General features: G+C 41.4%; 3 protein-coding genes across 3 annotated transcripts in view; 1 reads left to right on the plus strand and 2 right to left on the minus strand.

The window, feature by feature from the left end:
- LOC104812912 (chitotriosidase-1-like) overlaps positions 1-1,058 on the minus strand; it is a 1,897-nt gene extending 839 nt beyond the window's left edge. Inside the window, exons 1-2 of the mRNA XM_010540322.1 lie at positions 388-1,058; positions 4-147 (exon numbers count right to left, since the gene is read on the minus strand). Coding sequence (XP_010538624.1) covers positions 4-147; positions 388-1,015 — 772 coding nt within the window. The 5' untranslated portion in view covers positions 1,016-1,058. The remainder of the gene's footprint in view (positions 1-3; positions 148-387) is intronic.
- Positions 1,059-12,951: 11,893 nt separating this feature from the next.
- On the plus strand, positions 12,952-14,330 carry LOC104812913 (cytochrome c6, chloroplastic). Its single transcript, XM_010540323.1, has 6 exons — positions 12,952-13,063; positions 13,144-13,276; positions 13,569-13,666; positions 13,769-13,800; positions 13,873-13,936; positions 14,040-14,330. The coding sequence occupies exons 1-6, from the start codon at positions 13,004-13,006 to the stop codon at positions 14,181-14,183; spliced, it is 531 nt and encodes a 176-aa protein (XP_010538625.1). The 5' UTR covers positions 12,952-13,003; the 3' UTR covers positions 14,184-14,330.
- Positions 14,331-14,366: 36 nt separating this feature from the next.
- Positions 14,367-18,611, minus strand: LOC104812914. Its single transcript, XM_010540324.1, has 6 exons — positions 18,410-18,611; positions 17,244-17,761; positions 16,947-17,090; positions 16,143-16,383; positions 15,263-15,763; positions 14,367-15,164 (listed from the first exon to the last, which is right to left on the minus strand). Exons 2-6 carry the CDS (start codon positions 17,736-17,738, stop codon positions 14,740-14,742), a joined length of 1,806 nt encoding a protein of 601 aa, XP_010538626.1. The 5' UTR covers positions 17,739-17,761; positions 18,410-18,611; the 3' UTR covers positions 14,367-14,739.
- Between the last annotated feature and the right edge of the window lie 1,899 nt (positions 18,612-20,510).

The following is a 20,510-nucleotide window of genomic DNA, read 5'->3' on the forward strand; positions in this document are numbered from 1 at the left end:
CTCTTCCGGTGGTGGGCGCAAAGTAGCCGTGGTTTTGGGCGTTCTCGAGTTGCCACGCCCAGCCGTAGTACGGGAACCCCAAAACCAGCTTCTTCGCCGGGACGCCGCCCTGAATCCAAGCTTTTACGCCGGTGTCTCCACTCGGACCTGTTCATTAACCGGTTTGGATCAGTGAACCGAACCGAACCGGGTTTTGTGTCTGGTTATATCGTGGTATGCATGATACATTTCCTGTTTCGTAAGATACCAAATCAATAGCCAAGCCATCGTTCCACCAAGATTTTGCTGTGTATGTGTTAATATATGCAATCTTAGCAGATAAACTTATCTTTCAATTTGGTTTGATTTCGGTTTAAACTGGTTTGGTATTTTGCATAACCGCTGTACCTGCGTTTGGAGGATACAAAGCACCAGGTGGACCAGTCACATTAGACCAACCCGGTCCGTAGAAATCATAAGCCATGAGATTAACCCAATCCAAGTTATTGGCAACGGCCTGAACCGGATAGTCAACCCCATAGCGATTCGACGAGTAAAAAACCGCGGCTGTCAACAGCAAAGGCGGTTTGCCGCTGCCTCTGGCCTCAGCCGCAACTGCAGAACGCCATTCCCGTAACAGCGTCCCCAGGTTGCTCATCTCGACCGCGTTGCTCGGATATTCCCAGTCCAGATCGAGGCCGTGGAAGCCGTTCGATCTGGCCAATGCGATGGACGAATCGATGAACGATGTCCGGGACCAAGGGTTGCTCGCCATGGATGCAAACGCGGCCGCGGTGGCGTTTCCGTCGCCGCCGATGGAGAGGAGAGTTTTGACGTTGGGGTTGCGTTGCTGGACGGTCGGAGTGAAGGCGGAGAGTTTGGTCTGGTTCCAGGAAGCTACGGTGACTTGGAAGGTTTGAGGGTCGAGATCAGCGAAGGCGTAGAAGAGATGAGTGAAGAGAGGCGAGTCAATGCCGGCGGCCGGAAACCCCCCGTCCGACAACCAGTACGACGCTTTCACCACATTCGTAGCCATTTCTGGAGGGGAAATCGAAATCAGCAGAAGAGGAAGTGGGATGGTTCTGTCTGAGATGGAGGTAAACGTGTGCATTTATAGATAAATTTAATGCATTTTTCTTACATATAAAAAAAAAATGAATGCATTTTTTAGAAAAAATAATTCATGTGAGGAGCAAAATACTATTGTTTCATTTTCGTCAAGCCATTTGTTTTATTTTCTGAGCCAACTTGTTTCTATTTTTATGTTAGTGTGCAAATTATATGATTGCTAAGGTTTATGGAACAAATAAACCCCCCCGCCGCACAACCAGTGCGACGCTTTCTCCACATTCGTAGCCATTTCTGGAGGGGAAATCGAAATCAGCAGAAGAGGAAGTGGGATGGTTCTGTCTGAGATGGAGGTAAACGTGTGCATTTATAGATAAATTTAATGCATTTTTCTTACATATAAAAAAAAAATGAATGCATTTTTTAGAAAAAATAATTCATGTGAGGAGCAAAATACTATTGTTTCATTTTCGTCAAGCCATTTGTTTTATTTTCTGAGCCAACTTGTTTCTATTTTTATGTTAGTGTGCAAATTATATGATTGCTAAGGTTTATGGAACAAATATAGGAAGAAAAAAATATATATTAAGTCTGTATCACATAAATCTACCGATAACAGAGGATTTTTTTTTTTTTTGCTAATAAGAGTTTTATCATATAGTTTTCCATAAATATGATTCAGTAAATTCCGAAAAATAAAATTTTGGGCCAGTTATGCCATAGGTTTCACACTAATAAAATACAATATACTGTAAAAACAAATGCCACTATAACGTCAAAGAAAAAAAAAAACAACATGGAAAACGCAAATACTCCGACTGCTTCAACAACAGCAACAAAAAAAATCCGACTTGTGTAAAAGTTTATAAAACCAACAGGAGGCATGAATATATTAGATACTTTTTTTTTAGCATTTGCAATAAGTTTTGGGATTAGCTTCACAATTTTAACGATTTGATCCCGAAACGGTTTATTTGGTATTTTAAAATTTTTATCAAATTAATATGGATTCGTTTTCGAAAAATTCGATTCTATAACAAAAATATTGTTTGAGAATTTGAATGATATGTTCAAAAAAATATGGAGATATCTAACGAAACTTCCAATCCTAATTCCCAAGAATTCTAAAACAAAATGCGAACGGAAGACAAAGTCTTTGGACTATTTCCACAGAAATATATAGAGCCATAGAGGTCGTGTGACATAATATCAGATATCCATTTTTATTTCACTTTACTTTTAGGTGTACATATAAATAAACTAAATTATACCAATTTGCATTTTGAGTGAAATTAATAGAAAAATGGGTGTGACTTTTTAAAGTGAAATTACTCGAAGGTATTAAAAAATAGAATGAAATAAAAGTTATTTTAAATATATTTTGATAATTAAAATTGTTGGTATTAAACCTGAATATAATTAAAATCAAATTAAAATTGGACAGTATATTTTCTTTTAAAATTTCCAAATTGTGAAGAAACAACCCGATCAAAATCGAATTATAATAAAAAAAATATTCAAGTTATATATAACAACTAAACCCAAAGTCAAAGTTTTTTTTTGTCGATGACTAATCTTTGTCTACCCTCCCAAGATAAATATTTTGGATTTAATATTATTTGTCCTATTTATTCTATTTATAATATCTCAAGGACATTCCAAATTGTAGGATTTTTATTATTTTCCAAAATTTATCTTAAAATATTGTATATATTCTCTAGAGATGCATGCACGTATATTTTACATATTTGAATACATGATTATGCCTATAATAAACTTACTATTCTACATCTATATTGTAAATCGTAAGTAACAAACAGATACAAATATTACATTGAAAGACCAAATCATCAGCATTTTAACACACACCCAGTTGTGCTATCCTCTTCTGCTTATAAAATATTATAATTATAGCGTATTTAATTACACTTGCATGTTAAATACGCTATAAACAATAATCAGATGCATATTTAATTAGAAAAAAATATTTAAAAATTTCCAAACTTGTAATTTAGTGTAATACTAATTCAAAGATGTGCTTATTTATTCTCAAATTGTATTTTTTAACACAATAATTTTTAAATTTGTATTTTTAGATATAGTAGTTCCTAAACGTATATTTTTTAACATAATAATTCATAAATTTTGCTTTGGTCAATTAGTGGTGTGACACCCGAAACCCGTGTACAGTATACGGGTTGTGCCACATGGACGATATAAAATAAGATAATAAAATAATAAAATGATAAAATGCGGAAGCAAAATTTACGAAATAAAAAAAAAAACATTTTTAGATCAAATCAGAGTAGCAGCGGGAAATACAGAGCGATTAGTATCGCAAAATGTCACACGTCCGAATAGTCATAATACAACCGTACGAAAGTTGAAACTACAAATCCCTTGGTTCAGAATACAAATCCCGTACATGATGCTGCTTCTCTCGGGTCGTCGTCTGCTGAGGCGCTAGGCGTAATCCTCGTGATCTGAAAAATGTAAACCACGAAGGCTAAGCACAACTGCTTAGTGAGTAGCCCGGGTTGAACCCGGGAATTCCGTTCAAAATGAGAACGGTACAATCGACATTTCCACAGAACACATGCAATAATCGAAAACATAGCAAACACATATAAGACAAGCACAATCATGCCCATATGGAGTCCACCATAAAGCCTAGCTGTATACCCTAGTCAATGGACTTGACTAGGGGCGCCTCCACGCCCGTCACTCGCGTGACATTGGCCATCGCATCGCATGCGATCTTGCGTGTCTCCTACGCATGTCACTTTCGTCAGACAACGTGAGGCAACGTACCCAGGCTGGTCGCAACGAAAACAGACCACTGGCCCCCTTGCCGCCAGTGGTAGTGGCGCACGAACAGCGGGCGCCTTGCCCTTGTTACGTAGGTCGTTGCTCTAGGCATTCTTCCCCGATGAACATGTACCAAAGTATCTCCCAGCGGGGCTCCGCTCACGGATCTTCTCCTCCTTCTCCTCTCGCTCTCCACGCTTCACCTTCTCTAGCTGGAAAATATACCGACTCAGCGTCGGGTACTCCTGGATCTCGATCTTCCTCCGTAAGTAGGGTCGGAGTCCAGCGATGAACTTCTGGATCTTCGATGCCTCGGTGGGCACCAAATGACCTCCATACCTTAGTAGACGGGTGAACTCTACCTTGTACTCACTGACAGTCATATACCTCTGCTGCAACATGAGGAACTCTGCCACACGGTACTCACGGTCCTGTTGCCGGAAGTACTTCGCCTCGAACTCCCGTTGGAACTCCTCCCATGTGAAGCGATGTACTGCTGGTGCCTCATGCACCAACTTTGCCCACCAATGTCGGACCTGACCCTACAGATGATGACTCGCAATCAAAGCCCGGTCTTGGTACGGGCACTGCATGTACTCCAAGTCCTGAGAGATTTGGGTGAGCCACTCCTCCGCAGCTTCCGGTCTCGCCGATCCCTCGAATCACGGGGTATGCATCACCCGTAGCTATTTGATGATGGGAAGGTATCCCGCCATCGCAGCATGTATCAGCGTGATGGATATGATGCTCTAGAATGATCATACGATATGAGAACCATGTATGAAACGATGTATTTATTTGATGAATACATTATTTATTTATTATTTATTTTGCATATTTGATAAATAATGATTATCCATGGATCGTAATGTACGATCCTAAATTCCTTAGTCGTTTGTCATTGTGGGAACAATGATGAATTAAGACTAACATGAGGCGTGATGGATGATCATAATGATGATCATGTGTATTGGATACGGATCACGGTCATGAGTACTTGTTTGGAACAAGTGACTGGATGACTCGCGTGAGATTGTAGGTTGGATTTAATCCATGACTTGAATCTCACTTGATGGTTCGCTTTAGATCCTCAGACCTGAGATATCTATTGTATCCATCATGACGAGTAATGTACTTTGACTGCGTCAAACGTCGTCTTTAACCGGATGACTATAAAGACGTGGCTCGGGTATATTACGAATCATGCATTGGATAGTAGATAGTCAAGATGAAACTTTGTCCCTCTCGAAAGAGAGAGATATCGCTTGGGCCCGTCGTAGGAGCGAGACTGTAGAAATGTGCGGCCGCACTATAGATGAATGTCATCTATCTCTTACAGTCTACTCGGGGTACGACAAAGCATTCGAACTATGAGTTCAACTATGATATCGTGAGACAAAGAGGATCATCGTTTGAGCTATCTCTGGCTTTTCGGTTAGATCACATCTAACTCTTTCCGATACGGGTAATCATAATGTCTTGCTAGAGGCCGCTTATGATTGGTAAAGCGAGATTGGATCTCGCGTTTACTGCCGTATTCGGAGGAGCCTAAAGGGTCACACACATATGGGATGGACGTGTATGGACGGGATCAAACGGACGAGAAAAATCGGATTTTTCTTGGTCTTTGACGTCTGGTCCGGAGCTGACCAAGAGTTGGTCAGCCGGACCAGACACACTTGGGAGAAACGGAGAAATTTGTCCGAAAACACTGTCTGGTCCGGAGCTGACCAGAATTGGTCAGCCGGACCAGCGCAGTCAGACGGAGCAGATCGTGTTGGTCGAAGTAACGTCGGTCCGGCAGACCAGAATCTTGGTCCGCCGGACCAAATGGTCAGACGGAGTACGCAAGGTCCGGAGCTCGTCTGGTCCGGTGGACCGAGGGTCTGGTCCGCCGGATCGCGGAAAATTTCGACTGTCGGCAAAAAGGTCTTGGTCCGGCTGACCAAGAGTTGGTCAGCTCCGGACCAAGACCATGACCGAACTGTTCCGCGTGTTTTTACTCGTCTGGTCCGGCGGACCAAGTCCTGGTCCGGCGGACCGGACGTCTGAAACAGACAAATTGCGAAAATCACGGCTTTTCTTGGTGGGAACGGGTGGGAAATGATTTGGATCATTATTAACCCGACTCTTGACCTCCAGAAGAGCTAAGATTGCTCTGAAACTCTCCCAAGCTCAAGAAGGTGTTCTTGAGATCATACACAAGAGATTTGATCTCTTCAAGCTCTAGCAAGCAAGTTTCCAAGTGTTGGAAACCATCCCAAAGGTGTGGACTGTTCAAGAGGGTGTTGGCTCATTCAACACCTCTGCTGTGATCAAGCCAACCTTACAGATTCGGAATAAAAAAGGTTAGTTTTTCTCTCAAGAAAGCTCTTCATCGAAAGATTTGGTCCGTGGGTGTTCAAAATCATTTTGAACGCAAACTCCGCTGCGTAAACCCGCGGACCAGACCCGAGACCGGTTGTGAACCGGTGCTCGAGGTTCCCGTGCGACCCAGCACAGCGGCGGGTGTAGGCCCTTCTCCCTCAGCTCCAGATCTCTCGCCGGGGGTGGGGGTGGGGCATGAGCAGCCAGGTGCTGCCACACGGTCTCCTGAAATTGACGAAACTCAGCCCTCCACCCTTCGTCTCCTGGGTTAAGCGCTGGAGTCTGTTCGGGAACGTCGTCAGCCCTTGCTGCAAGCCTAGCACGTCGTGACGCCATTTCACTGCACGATATTTAAGACAGTTTTAACAACTGATGACCGATATTGCATCATCGATTTACGGACCCCGATAGGTGAGGATTGTCTTCGGACATGGTTTGAAAACATTTTTCGTAGAAAAATTGTTGGGTAATGAGCACGATTCCTTCCCAAGGAAAGAACGTGACTCTGATACCAAAAGTTGTGACACCCGTAACCTGTGTACAGTATACGGGCTGTGCCACATGGACGATATAAAATAAGATAATAAAATAATAAAATGATAAAATTCGGAAGCAAAATTTATGAAATAAAAAAAAAACATTTTTAGATCAAATCAGAGTAGCAGTGGGAAATATAGAGCGATTAGTATCGCAAAATGTCACACGTCTGAATAGTCATAATACAACCGTACGAAAGTTGAAACTACAAATCCCTTGGTTCAGAATACAAATCTCGTACATGATGTTGCTTCTCTCGGGTCATCGTCTGCTGAGGCGCTAGGCGTAATCCTCGTGATCTGAAAAATGTAAACCACGAGGACTAAGCACAACTGCTTAGTGAGTAGCACGGGTTGAACCCCGGGAATCTCATTCTCAATGAGAACGGTACAATCGACATTTCAACAGAACATATGCAATAATCGAAAACATAGCAAACACATATAAGACAAGCACAATCATGCCCATATGGAGTCCACCATAGGACCTAGCCGTATACCCTAGTCATGACTAGGGGCGCCTCCACGCCCGTCACTCGAGTGACATTGGCCATCGCATCGCATGCGATCTTGCGCGTCTCCTGTGCATGTCACTTTCGTTGGACAACGTGAGGCAATGTACCCAGGCTGGTCGCAACGAAAACAGACCACTGGTCCCCTTGCCGCCAGTGGTGGTGGCGCACGAACAGCGGGCGCCTTGCCCTTGTTACGTGGGTCATTGCTCTGGGTGTTCTTCCCCGATGAACCCGTACCGAAGTTTCTCCCAGCAGGGCTCCACTCACGGATCTTCTCCTCCTCCTCTCGCTCTCCACGCTTCACCTTCTCCAGCTGGGAAATATACCGACTCACCGTCGGGTACTCCTGGATCTCGATCTTCCTCCGCAGGTAGGGTCGGAGTCCAGCGATGAACTTCTGGATCTTCGATGCCTCGGTGGGCAACAGATGACCTACCTTAGTAGGCAGGTGAACTCTGGCTCGTACTCGCTGATAGTCATATCCCCCTGCTGCAACATGAGGAACTCTGTCACATGGTACTCACGGTCCTGTTTCCGGAAGTACTTCGCCTCGAACTCCCGTTGGAACTCCTCCCATGTGAAGCAATGTCCTGCTGGTGCCTCCTGCACCAGCTTCGCCCACCAATTTCGGACCTGACCCGATAGATGATGGCTCGCAATCAATGTCTGGTACTAGTACGGGCACTGCAGGTACTTCAAGTCCTGAGAGATCTGGGTGAGCCACTCCTCTGCAGCTTTCGGTCTCACCGATCCCTCGAATCGCGGGATATGCATCGCCTGTAGCTACTTGATGATGGGGAGGTATCCCGCCATCACAGGAGGTATCAGCGGCGGGTGTAGACCCTTCTCCCTCGGCTCCGGGTCTCTCGCCGAGGGTGGGGGTGGGGCATGAGCAGCCAGGTGTTGTCACACGGTCTCCTGGAATTGACGAAACTCAGCCCTCCAGCCTTCGTCTCCTGGGTTAGGCGGTGGAGTCTGTTCGGGAACGTCGTCAGCCCTCGCTGCAAGCCTAGCACGTCGTGGCGTCATTTCACTGCACCATATTTAAGACAGTTTTAACAACTGACGACCGATATTGCATCATCAATTTACGGACCCCGATAGGTGAAGATTTTCTTCGAACATGGTTTGAAAACATTTTTCGTAGAAAAATCGTTGGGTAATGAGCACGATTCCTTCCCAAGAAAAGAACGTGACTCTGATACCAAAAGTTGTGACACCCGTAACCCGTGTACAGTATACGGACTGTGCCACATGTACGATATAAAATAAGATAATAAAATAATAAAATGATAAAATGTGGAAGCAAAATTTATGAAATCCAACAAAAATATTTTTAGATCAAATCAGAGTAGCAGCGGGAAATACAGAGCGATTAGTATCGCAAAATGTCACACGTCCGAATAGTTATCATACAACCGTACGAAAGTTGAAACTACAAATCCCTTGGTTCAGACTACAAATCCCGTACATGATGCTGCTTCTCTCGGGTCGTCATCTGCTGAGGCGCTAGGCGTAATCCTCGTGATCTGAAAAATGTAAACCACGAGGGCTAAGCACAACTGCTTAGTGAGTAGCCCGGATTAAACCCGGGAATCTCGTTCTCAATGAGAACGGTACAATCGACATTTCCACAGAACACATGCAATAATCGAAAACATAGCAAACACATATAAGACAAGCACAATCACGGCCATATGGAGTCCACCATAGGGCCTAGCCATATACCCTAGTCAAGTCCATGACTAGGGACGCCTCCACGCCCGTCACTCGTGTGACATTGGCCATCGCATCGCACGCGATATTGCGCATGTCACTTTCGTCGGACAACATGAGGCAATGTACCCAGGCTGGTCGCAACAAAAACAGACCACTGGTCCCTTTGACGCTAGTGGTGGTGGCGCACGAACAGCGGGCGCCTTGCCCTTGTTACGTGGGTCTTTGCTCTGGGCGTTCTTCCCTGATGAACCTGTACCGAAGTATCTCCCAGCGAGACTCCGCTCACGGATCTTCTCCTCCTTCTCCTCTCGCTCTCCACGCTTCACCTTCTCCAACTGGGAAATATACCGACTCAGCGTCGGGTACTCCTGGATCTCGATCTTCCTCTGCAGGTAGGGTCAGAGTCCAGCGATGAACTTCTGGATCTTCGATGCCTCGGTGGGCACCAGATGACCTCCATACCTTAGTAGGCGGGTGAACTCTGCCTCGTACTCGCTGACAGTCATATCCCCCTGCTGCAACATGAGGAATCTGCCACACGGTACTCATGGTCCTGTTGCCGGAAGTACTTCGCCTCAAACTCCCGTTGGAACTCCTCCCATGTGAAGCGATGTCTTGCTGGTGCCTCCTGCACCAGCTTCGCCCACTAATGTCGGACCTGATCCGACAGATGATGGCTCGCAATCAAAGCCTGGTACTGGTACGGGCACTGCAGGTACTCCAAGTCCTGAGAGATCTGGGTGAGCCACTCCTCCACAGCTCTTCCGGTCTCACCGATCCCTCGAATCGCGGGGTATGCATCGCCCGCAGCTACTTGATGATAGGGAGGTATCCCACCATCGTAGCAGGTATCGACGACGGGTGTAGGCCCTTCTCCCTTGGCTCCGGGTCTCTCGCCGGGGGTGGGGTGGGGCATGAGCAGCCAGGTGCTGCCACACGGTCTCCTAGAATTGACGAAACTCAGCCCTCCACCCTTCGTCTCCTGGGTTAGGCGGTGGAGTCTGTTCGGGAACGTCGTCAGCCCTCGCTGCAAGCCTAGCACGTCGTGGCATCATTTCACTGCACGATATTTAAGACAGTTTTAACCACTGACGACCGATATTGCATCATCGATTTACGGACCCCGATAGGTGAGGATTTTCTTCGGACATGGTTTGAAAACATTTTTCATAGAAAAATCATTAGGTAATGAGCACGATTCCTTCCCAAGGAAAGAACGTGACTCTGATACCAAAAGTTGTGACACTCGTAACCCATGTACAGTATACGGGCTGTGCCACATGGACGATTAGTATCGCAAAATGTCACACGTCCGAATAGTCATAATACAACCGTACGAAAGTTGAAACTACAAATCCCTTGGTTCAGAATACAAATCCCGTACATGATGTTGCTTCTCTCGGGTCGTCGTCTGCTGAGGCGCTAGGCGTAATCCTCGTGATCTGAAAAATGTAAACCACGAGGACTAAGCATAACTGCTTAGTGAGTAGCCCGGGTTAAACCCGGGAATCTCGTTCTCAATGAGAACGGTACAATCGACATTTCCACAGAACACATGCAATAATCGAAAACATAGCAAACACATATAAGACAAGCACAATCACGCCCATATGGAGTCCACCATAGGGCCTAGCTATATACCCTAGTCAAGTCTAGTCAAGTCTATGACTAGGGGCGCCTCCATGCCTGTCACTCGCGTGACGTTGGTCATCGCATCGCATGCGATCTTGTGCGTCTCCTGTGCATGTCACTTTGTGACTACCGATGTCAAATCCATGACACAACGGAATACAAACATACCCGTATGGAGTCCACCATACGGTCCAGTCATATACCCTAGTCAAATCCATGACTAGGGGCGAGTCCACGCCCGTCAAGTCCATGACGGTGGCCGTCGTGTCGCACACGACTAAAATGCATCTCAAACGCCCGTCAAGTCCATGACGTTGATGGTTGAGTCCACAACCATCCACAAACACAATCACGCTTAACTCGTACGCATGAGCAAGCTACATACATGGTACACAACGAGAAATATTCCCTTAGTACAATCTTACGTATCACGGTATCCGGTTTCTACCAAGTTACCGTTCTACGCCATGCAATTCTACCCATAATTAGTCACGCAACGATCACTCGTATTTTGATGTCGCACATCTCACTACGCCACGCAACGTCCTGGCGAAAACTAGGTTCGAAAACATAGCCAGACTGGGATCTGTAGTCATCCGGGTCTGACTAGAAACTAGCATCAGTGTAATCCTTTTTAGCGAGCTCGTCTTCCGGCACACCGTATACCAAGAACACATCCTTGCTGGCTAAGTCTGGAGGTTAACGTGAAATATTCCCTTAGTACAATCTTACGTATCACGGTATCCGGTTTCTACCAAGTTACCGTTCTACGCCATGCAATTCTACCCATAATTAGTCACGCAACGATCACTCGTATTTTGATGTCGCACATCTCACTACGCCACGCAACGTCCTGGCGAAAACTAGGTTCGAAAACATAGCCAGACTGGGATCTGTAGTCATCCGGGTCTGACTAGAAACTAGCATCAGTGTAATCCTTTTTAGCGAGCTCGTCTTCCGGCACACCGTATACCAAGAACACATCCTTGCTGGCTAAGTCTGGAGGTTGGGAGGGGTTTATGTCGCGGGAGAGAGGTCTCACGGGCTGAAATCGAGGCCCAGGGGCGAGTCTGCAACGTCCTCCATGCGTCGGGTGGTGGCTGGACACGTGTGGCTTCAAATTCCGACGAGAACTCGCGTCCCGAAACTCGCAACAGAGCAGGTGGCGAACTGTCGGGTTCCGGACCAGAATCTTATATTATTTTTTTTTTCAAATTTTCTTTCCAGTCCGCGCAATCCGGTCCGAGTCCGGCTGAATGGTTGGTCCGCCGCTGACCATTGCTGGTTCGGCGGACCAACCCTGTTTATTATTATTATTATTATTATTTTGTTTTCTTCATTCCTTCTCGATCCTTCCCGCACGTGACGATCCTCGTGATTCTCTTCGACATTGTACTATTTATTTTTGGTGATTTCATGACGTCTCTATTTAATTATTTATATTTAAATAATTAAATATTCAATTCGGGTTTCGGGGTATTATAAGTGGTATGGACGATTATAGAACTATTAAGTAAATTTAAGAATTGTTATATTTAAAAATACAAATTCGGAAATAAATAGGCGCATTTACAAGTTCGCGAATTAAAACTACACTAAATTACAAATGTAAAATTTTTTAGATATTTTTTCTATTTAATTATAATAAACTGATAATTGTTATCGATTTATAATGTATTTATTTAGAATATTTCAATATTTTAGGTATTAACTTGAAATATTTTAATAGATGAAGTAGCAATTAGATAAAAATAAAAATTTAGTTATTTGTTTGGCATATATTTTGTAAAGTTGAGATATTTTATATGAGATTTGTCAATATTTTTATAATAAAAATAAATATACAGGCCCACAAAAAGTGTGAGATATTATAAGTAGCAAAAGAGATGTCTTCTACCACAAAAAAAAAAATAAACAGATGGCGTATATTACATTCAGCATTTTAAAAATATAAGTCGTGCTATCCTCTTCTGCTTATAAAATATTTTAATTATAGTGTATTTATTTACACTTGTATATATTACTTCCTAAAATCCCACGCCTAATTTTATTAGCATATAATAATGTTATCGTTATTATATTTTGTATTTTATAGTCTTATTTTTCTTCATGTTTTGGTAAATTCAAAACAGAAAATGACATTTACCATTTTACCCAGAAGAAAGAATGCGACGAGTTTTTTTTCTTTTTCTTTTCTTAGATTTTTGTTTATTCCGTTTTTATTTTATTAAATTGAACATTGTTTTCTTGTCCCAAGAAATAAAAAAAAAAAAACATCTGAACCCGGTTAACCAAATCAATCCATTAACCGGTAAAAATCGTCTCCCCAAAATCTAGACGCCAATCCGCACATTCATCAACACTCTCAGGTTCCAAGAGATGAGGCTTCTCTCTTCTGCTTCGCCTGGCTTGTGCAACATATTTTCTAACTCCAAAAAGGTCCTCTCTCTCTCTCTCTCCCGTAAATATTTGTTTTGATGAATCGTGAAATGACATGAAAGATTAGGTAATATTTGAAGGGCAATGCAAGGGGAGGAGAATTGCAAAACCCAGTTGCCATAAAGCACAAAGATTCGAAATTTCCGATAAAGAAGTTAGCTCCGCATCTCACGGCGGTTCTGTTTGCCGTATCAGTGATCTCCCAACCTGCAGGTATCCTCTAATTTCTCCGACACAACTTACAAGTATAAAAGTATTCACTTTGCTTCATCTGAACATGGTCGTGTAAGATTCTTTGAAAAAAGTTTCTGACTTTGAAACTATTGATGCGTAATACGAGCACCTGAACACTTGATCTCTGTTCATTAGCCCTAGTTGGCCTCATTCTGGACTGTGGAACCAGAAAATCACAATCTTGTATGCACTTGGAATCAAATTCTGTTCAATGGATATAACGTGCAGCCATGGGAATTTTCGTGGCCAATGTGTTAATTCTTGGCTGCAGAGTCGCTAGGACAAAGCCTGGACATACAAAGAGGAGCCACCTTGTTTCAGAAAGCTTGTATTGGTTGTCATGATGCAGGTGGAAACATAATCCAACCAGTGAGTGAACACTTATAGGGCAAGAACCACTCTGTATTTGTCCTATGATCATTTCCTGCTGGGGTTTTGTAATAATGAATGGTATGTTATATCTTTTTCCAGGGCGCAACACTTTTCACTAGTGACCTTCAAAGGTATAACTAAGGTTACATAAACTTCGTCTCTCGATATTTATCTACCGATGATTCAGTTAGTTTACATTACAGAAATGGAGTTGACACCGAGGAAGAGATATTCCGTATTACCTACAATGGAAAGGGAAGAATGCCGGTCAGATCACAATTTAAGAGTTCCCACTTGTAGATGTTACTTCCCTAGTAAATTGGAATGATGAGACGACTCAGACGAGACATACGTGCCATGATTTTTGTAGGGATTTGGGGAAAAATGCACACCGAGAGGGCAGTGTACGTTTGGACCACGGTTGCAGGATGAGGAAATCAAGCTTCTGGCAGAGTTTGTTAAGTTTCAGGCCGACAAAGGTTGGCCAGACACACCAAATGGGCAAGAGGATTAGCATAACTAACATAAGAAGTAATAGTCATCTTAGGCATTGAGCTCCTACAATATAGTTCATACCAACTGAAGCTCATATCATATGTTTACTCAATATATGGATATGGAAATGATATTTTCAGCCTGAACGTTGTTAGATTCTTGAATCTATACTTGAGTTTCAAGAACAGCAAAGAAGCTCAAAATTTCAAGAGCTGCACTGCAACTGCTTATGGTTCAATGGGTGCTTGAGGTACAAAGAAAATAGTCTTCAAAATCCATCAGTACATATTTGTGCATAGCTATGGCCTTTTGACAATGTTCTCTCTTTCCATTAGCCATTACAGAATAAGCTACTTCGTATATCTTTCCTGTGAGAAATCCTTGGAAGAAGAATGCAGGGGATACAAGAAGTAATTATGTAAAGTTGAATTCCCCAGAGCTCTTGGAACTCACCCAGTACCTTGTAAATTATGAAAACTTGATGAGCAGAGCATAGAGATGTTCATGAAACCTTCTCCAAGATATGGTTTTAGCTCGGAGTATGCAGTCTTTTATTCGCTATTTCCACCTCAACTTCATTCATCTCGGGTATCACACAATGAATCGATGACCTTTCTTTTCTTTGTATCTGGCTCACCTAACTGCAAGGAAACCTGAATCTCATCATCCGAACCATTGGCCTTCAGTACTGACAGGTTTTCTGATTCAAGATTCCCTTGCCCATTGGCCTTCTGATGAAGGGTTGATCTGTTGTTGTTGCTTGAGCTCGGAATGAATTGATGTTCTTCAACAATAGATGCCGGATCAGCTCTGTCTTCTATTTGAAACTTAGGACTACGGGATGAATCCTCTTCGACCAAAACTTGCTGGACATTCAGATTAATGGGCTCAAAGTTCTCGTCTCTTTTACCTCTTGATGTCTTGCATTCATGAGGAGATGACTCAACAACAGTAGAATCAATAGCAGTACCCATAACGTTTCTTTGTTCTTGCACTGCAGCTGCACAAATCAACTAACTTATTGAAATTCTGAAATTTAAGGGAAAAGACAACATGGATGCTCAGAAGTACTGGAATGTAACCTGACATAACACAAACCTTGAAGCCCCTCATTGGTGGTAATGAGATCAAGTTCAAGAAGGTCGAGAAGCCTGCCAAGATCAACTCCACTGGTCCAATTCTCTGGCTGTTGCCCCACCTTTAGCTTCAACCTTCCCCGATTCGCGGTTCCTCCCCAGATAATTCCAACGGGTTGGGGTTTCTCATTGTTCTCGCCTGCCAACAGGATGAGGCTTCCACTATCACCCTCAAGATCAAAAGTCTGCTGGTTTTCGCCAATGACAAGAAAATCAGTGAGGAAACAAATCCCTTTCTCGTCATTATATTCCAATGCATAAGCCATAATGGTCCCGGTGGTCAAACCAGAGCTTCTTCCAACTTTGATGACTTTTCTTCCAATGAGACTGCTAATTGAGGACTGTAGGTCTATGACATGGATATCCCCGATCTCACCAACGCCTTTCACGGTAGTTGTTACATTGTTCATGTTGAAGTCCTCAGTAAAAGGAATGAATGCTCCATCAGCTCGAACAAATGTTTCTGCAGTGTATAGAAACAAAAGGTAAACCTGTGGTCTACAAGTACAGCCACCATTTTTGTTCTTCAGAAGCAGACGTTTCACGGCTAAAACTTAAGCTATTTTAACTTGTCAAACATACAATAACGTTTGAGAGGTTCTCTCACAAATTGGTAATTTCACATAGGTAATTGGATCTCTGTAGGCAGTGAATTGGATTGGTTTTGTCCAGATTTTAATTGTTTACATGGATTTGATCAAATATCCCTTTCATGACTATATATGAACTGAAGCAAAAATGTCTATGCTATGTTGAGGAAAAAAAATATATAAACCCTGGAAATGTGATAATGAAATCTAAATGAAATCGTCAAAGCTATTACATTAATGAAATCGGACTACCTGGATTGGTTCCAGCGAAAATTCCATACCAAACGTCATCTGTGATGAATGATGTTGCTCTTTCCACTGCACCTAAATATACACCAGGTCCAAGACTAGGTGGCAAAGGATGAAACATCTTCTGGCTCGGGTAATCCAGGTCAACTGCAACATGTCGGTTTGTGAGGAAACCAACCTGTCGGCTGCCCGTTCTACTCTTCACGATAGCACCCAAGGTTCCATATGTTTCTTGGCTAGCCACCTACAAGAGATGAGTGGCTAATTGATTTTCTGTACTAAAAGCGAAGAAATGGTGAACTACAAACCCAACAATAAGAAAACTCACGACAGGGCCAGTTCCATTCCAAAAGACTAACATGCATAAGCTTAAATGAAAATTTCGGTTAAGTAACTTGAAGTTCAAACTAACGGTTATCTAAGATGCTGCAGTATAGTGTTGAGGAGAAAAGAAAGGGTGCAGTATTTAACATCCCACCATCGTAAATATGAGTCACCATGAAAGTGAAGAAAAGAGCGGCGTGCCCATGAATAAGAAAGAATGCTCTTTCAAGTGAATACCTTCTTATCATTATATCAAATAGTTTGGTTGGGCTTCTAACATGTTCAAGACGTTACATGGCTATACGTCATCTACATATAATACAACGCCATCATATTTGAGAAAAATAACGTCCATTAGGTTTGGTATTTGCAAAACTCAAAGTATCTTACAGCTAATACAGATGTGTTTATGCATAGCCCCTCCATCACATACAGCTAATGCAAGATATAGACAAAGCTCAGTACAAAATAGAAACAAGGTACCTGTGAGCCAGAGCCAATGCATGGACCATTACCTCTCAGACCATCCACAAGCTCAGTATACACCTGCTCTTTAGGTGTTTGTGCAGGGGCACCATAGTATTGGAACTCAACAACATCTACATCACACCACACTCCACCAGGACCCTGGCAAAAACTTTGTATTTTAGTTAAAAAGATTTCTAAACTCCAACCACATCTAGGCAGAACATAAAGATCCATGGGTTAGAGAAAAAACGTCGGTTAAACAGTTAGGGGAATCATAGGTAAGATGAACACAGAATCACGAGGATATCTCACCTCCAAGGCTGTAGGTAGACACTGTACATGATTGAGCCATTGTTTATGCACCTTCCGTGCAACAAAGACAAGGATAGCCGGTCTGTTTGTCAAAACACCACGTCGAATACGAAACCCAATAGCTGTACCAAGGCTACATCTCCGTAAATTCTTACTATGAAACGCCCTTATGGTCATCAACTCAAGCAAGGTAGTAGCTTGCTGTCCTGAAGGCAACCCCGTAAAAGTTTCAGCCAGAACACCCTTCTGAAGGTTTGCAAAGTAGTTTGCCCTGTCCTCTGCTGAATCAGTCAAACGACTTGAAGTAGGCCAAGAGAAGTAGGCAGCGTTGCTCTCAGAATGTTGACCACCAGAAGGAAATAGTTGAAGTGGTGATGGACATGAGGAAGGAACATTAGAATGACTGTAGCCGTTTTTCTCCAAATCCAGCACTGACTCCTCGGACTGTGATGATCTAGAATGATGGAATCTACAGTCCAATCTGTTCGCATCCATTTTTTCGCCTCTGCCACAAAACACTAAAATACAAACATATTCAATAATTCCTTAGTTTTTCCTTGAGAGAAGAGAATGAATCATCCTGCCAATATACTAAACGAATATGTAAACTAGATACAATGAAAAAAAGAAAAGAAACAACACTACAGCTTATCAATCCTCCCAAACCAAATATCAACAGGTAATTCTCATGCTAAAGCTATTCACAATAATAATAACTTCCTATATTCACGACTTGTGATTGAGCCTCCTGTTCCAATTACTGAAATTCAAACCTGACGTTGCCACCAAATTTCTGGGGATAGAACTCACAATGTCACTCTCCAAGGGCAATAACACCGCCAAAACTTGAAACCAAGAGAGAGCAAAAAGATAATTTATAGTAAAAATCAGGGCCCATTTCAATTGAAATTCTAGAAAATTTGCAGATAATCCCCAGAGCCCAAAAGGGTGTCCAAAAAAACAGAGCTTTATCCGAAATACTGTGCTAGACGGGGAAAAAACACATCAGAAACCCGGAAATAGACAGGAAAAGTGCAAGAAATCGAATAATCAAACGTAACCCAAGTGATATACCAAACTAGAACTATGGAGATGTCGAAATCCAGAGATAGATTGCAGGATTTTACGAGGAATCAAAGGAGCATATTCCACGAGACACAACTCACCAATCAGTAATGTTGAGTCGGCGAGATCTTTCTCATGACATAAAACACAGCTGACGGAGAAACAAATTCAACGGAAAAATATGTAAGAAAGCAGAAGCAGGAGGACGAGGAGGAGGAGCACGACAATGGAGAAACGAGGAGCACAGCATTTAGAGCAAAGACGGAGACTTTTCCGACACAAATGGAAGGAGAGAGAAATTTCAAGGGAGATTGTCTGCCAATATTTTTTTTTTTATTTTTTTTTATTTCTATTAATAACAATAGCACAGCAATATGGATTATTATTTCTTATCTCGATTATGTTAAATCTCAATAAAAACTTTATACTTTTTTTTTTTGTCAAACCAGGAAGTTCACCTATTCTTTGGTCCAACCTACATCTCTTTGAGCCCGGGAGCAGCCTTTGAACACACAGCCTTTGGCTATGTCTCTCCCTTCCCGCATGTCTGGATTCGAACCTCTGGAACACCCTCACTTCCAGTTCAGATACCATATACTTTTTTCTCATCACAATAAACCGTATACTTTTTTTTGATCGTATACTTTTTTTTATCGAAAAAATCTCGTACTTTTATTGATAAATAAAATTTTATATTTTTAAAAATTAGCAAAAAAAAAACCATAAACAAAAAAATAATAATAATTCTGATGACATGACATTTTAGTCACAGGCCACATATCAACCATATATATCATCAAATCTAATATTTAATAATATTAATTAATAAAAAATAAAATTAATAAAAATAAAATTTTAAAAAATATACACATTCATATACACGTACATATATAATGAAATGATATACATATATATACAACCATATATATACATATATATATACATATATAATACATATATATATATGTATAATTATATGTACGTGTATATGAATGTGTATAATTTTTAAAATTTTATTTTTATTATTTTTTATTAATTAATATTATTAAATATTAGATTTGATTAGGGGCATTATCCAAAATACTCTCCTTTTACTAAAATTATTTCTACACCCTTCTCCGGTTGTAACCTTATGACCAGAATTCATATATGGTCACATGATGGTCACATTGGCCATAACGTTAAATTTATGGTGATTACATTAAATCATCATGGTCACACCTTACATATCACACTAATCATTTGGTAAAATCATAAAAAATCTAACGGTGTGACCAATGTGACCATCATGTGACCATACAATTATTTTGGTGACAAGGTCACAACTGGAGAAGGTTAGGTGCAGAAGTAGTTTTAGTATAAGGAGAGTATTTTGGATATTTTGCCATTTGATTATGTGTCATAGGATTGATGATGTGGCATGTGATTAGGATGTCATGTCATCCGAAATATTAATATTTTTTTCATTCAGAGTTTTTTTTGCCAAATTTTAAAAATAGAGAGTTTTATTTGACAATTTGTAAAAGTATAGAATTTTTGTCGATGAGGTTTAAATTGTGACGAGTAAAAAGTATAGGTTTTTATTGGGATTTCTCCTCTCTATGAACTTTTTTTTCCCAATTCGTCCAAAATGCCATCTTTTATTTATACAAATCATAATCTATTTACCTCATAAAGGCAGAGAATTTTATCTCTGTCTATTCAAAATATTTATGTTATTGTTGGAAAACAATAACTGATTTTAATAAATAAAAGGTTTTGTATAATAACTGTTTTGGCTTTAAAAGTAATTTTACGATTTTTAAAAATACTATTCACAAAAAATGTATAATTTATAAAGTAACCATTTTTGCCACACTTTACAAAAAAAAAACTCCAATTTTTAATTGCTCAGAGAAAACTCCTACAAGTAAAACCTTTTTTTTTTTTGCAATATAACATTTATAAATACAGTTTATTACCAACCACAAACACAAAAAGGAAAAAAAATGACAAAAAATCAGTCACTATTCTACGGTCGAATGTCTAACCAAGAAATCAATTTTCATTTAACAAAACATTTAAACAAATGAAAGGTAAACAAATTTTGACGATGGGTTTTTTATTTATATTTTCAAAAAAACAATTCTCAAAAATATATAGTGAGAGGGGCGTCGCGATACAATTTATACGAGCCATGGATCATGGAAGTCGTCATGTCCC

This window comes from Tarenaya hassleriana, unplaced genomic scaffold (assembly GCF_000463585.1).
Source record: "Tarenaya hassleriana unplaced genomic scaffold, ASM46358v1 Cleome2, whole genome shotgun sequence".
Classification (NCBI taxonomy): Eukaryota; Viridiplantae; Streptophyta; class Magnoliopsida; order Brassicales; family Cleomaceae; genus Tarenaya; species Tarenaya hassleriana.

What these genes read in the sequence shown, in the direction of transcription:
- LOC104812913 (XM_010540323.1), top strand. Translation starts at nt 13,004, where the DNA reads ATGAGGCTTCTCTCTTCTGCTTCGCCTGGCTTGTGCAACATATTTTCT. An exon ending in TATTTTCTAACTCCAAAAAG is followed by an intron (nt 13,064 to 13,143) that starts GTCCTCTCTCTC and finishes TAATATTTGAAG; the next exon opens with GGCAATGCAAGGGGAGGAGA. An exon ending in ATGGAAAGGGAAGAATGCCG is followed by an intron (nt 13,937 to 14,039) that starts GTCAGATCACAA and finishes TGATTTTTGTAG; the next exon opens with GGATTTGGGGAAAAATGCAC.
- LOC104812914 (XM_010540324.1), bottom strand. Translation starts at nt 17,738, where the DNA reads ATGGATGCGAACAGATTGGACTGTAGATTCCATCATTCTAGATCATCA. An exon ending in TTTCGCTGGAACCAATCCAG is followed by an intron (nt 15,764 to 16,142) that starts GTAGTCCGATTT and finishes TATACACTGCAG; the next exon opens with AAACATTTGTTCGAGCTGAT. An exon ending in CACCAATGAGGGGCTTCAAG is followed by an intron (nt 15,165 to 15,262) that starts GTTTGTGTTATG and finishes TGATTTGTGCAG; the next exon opens with CTGCAGTGCAAGAACAAAGA.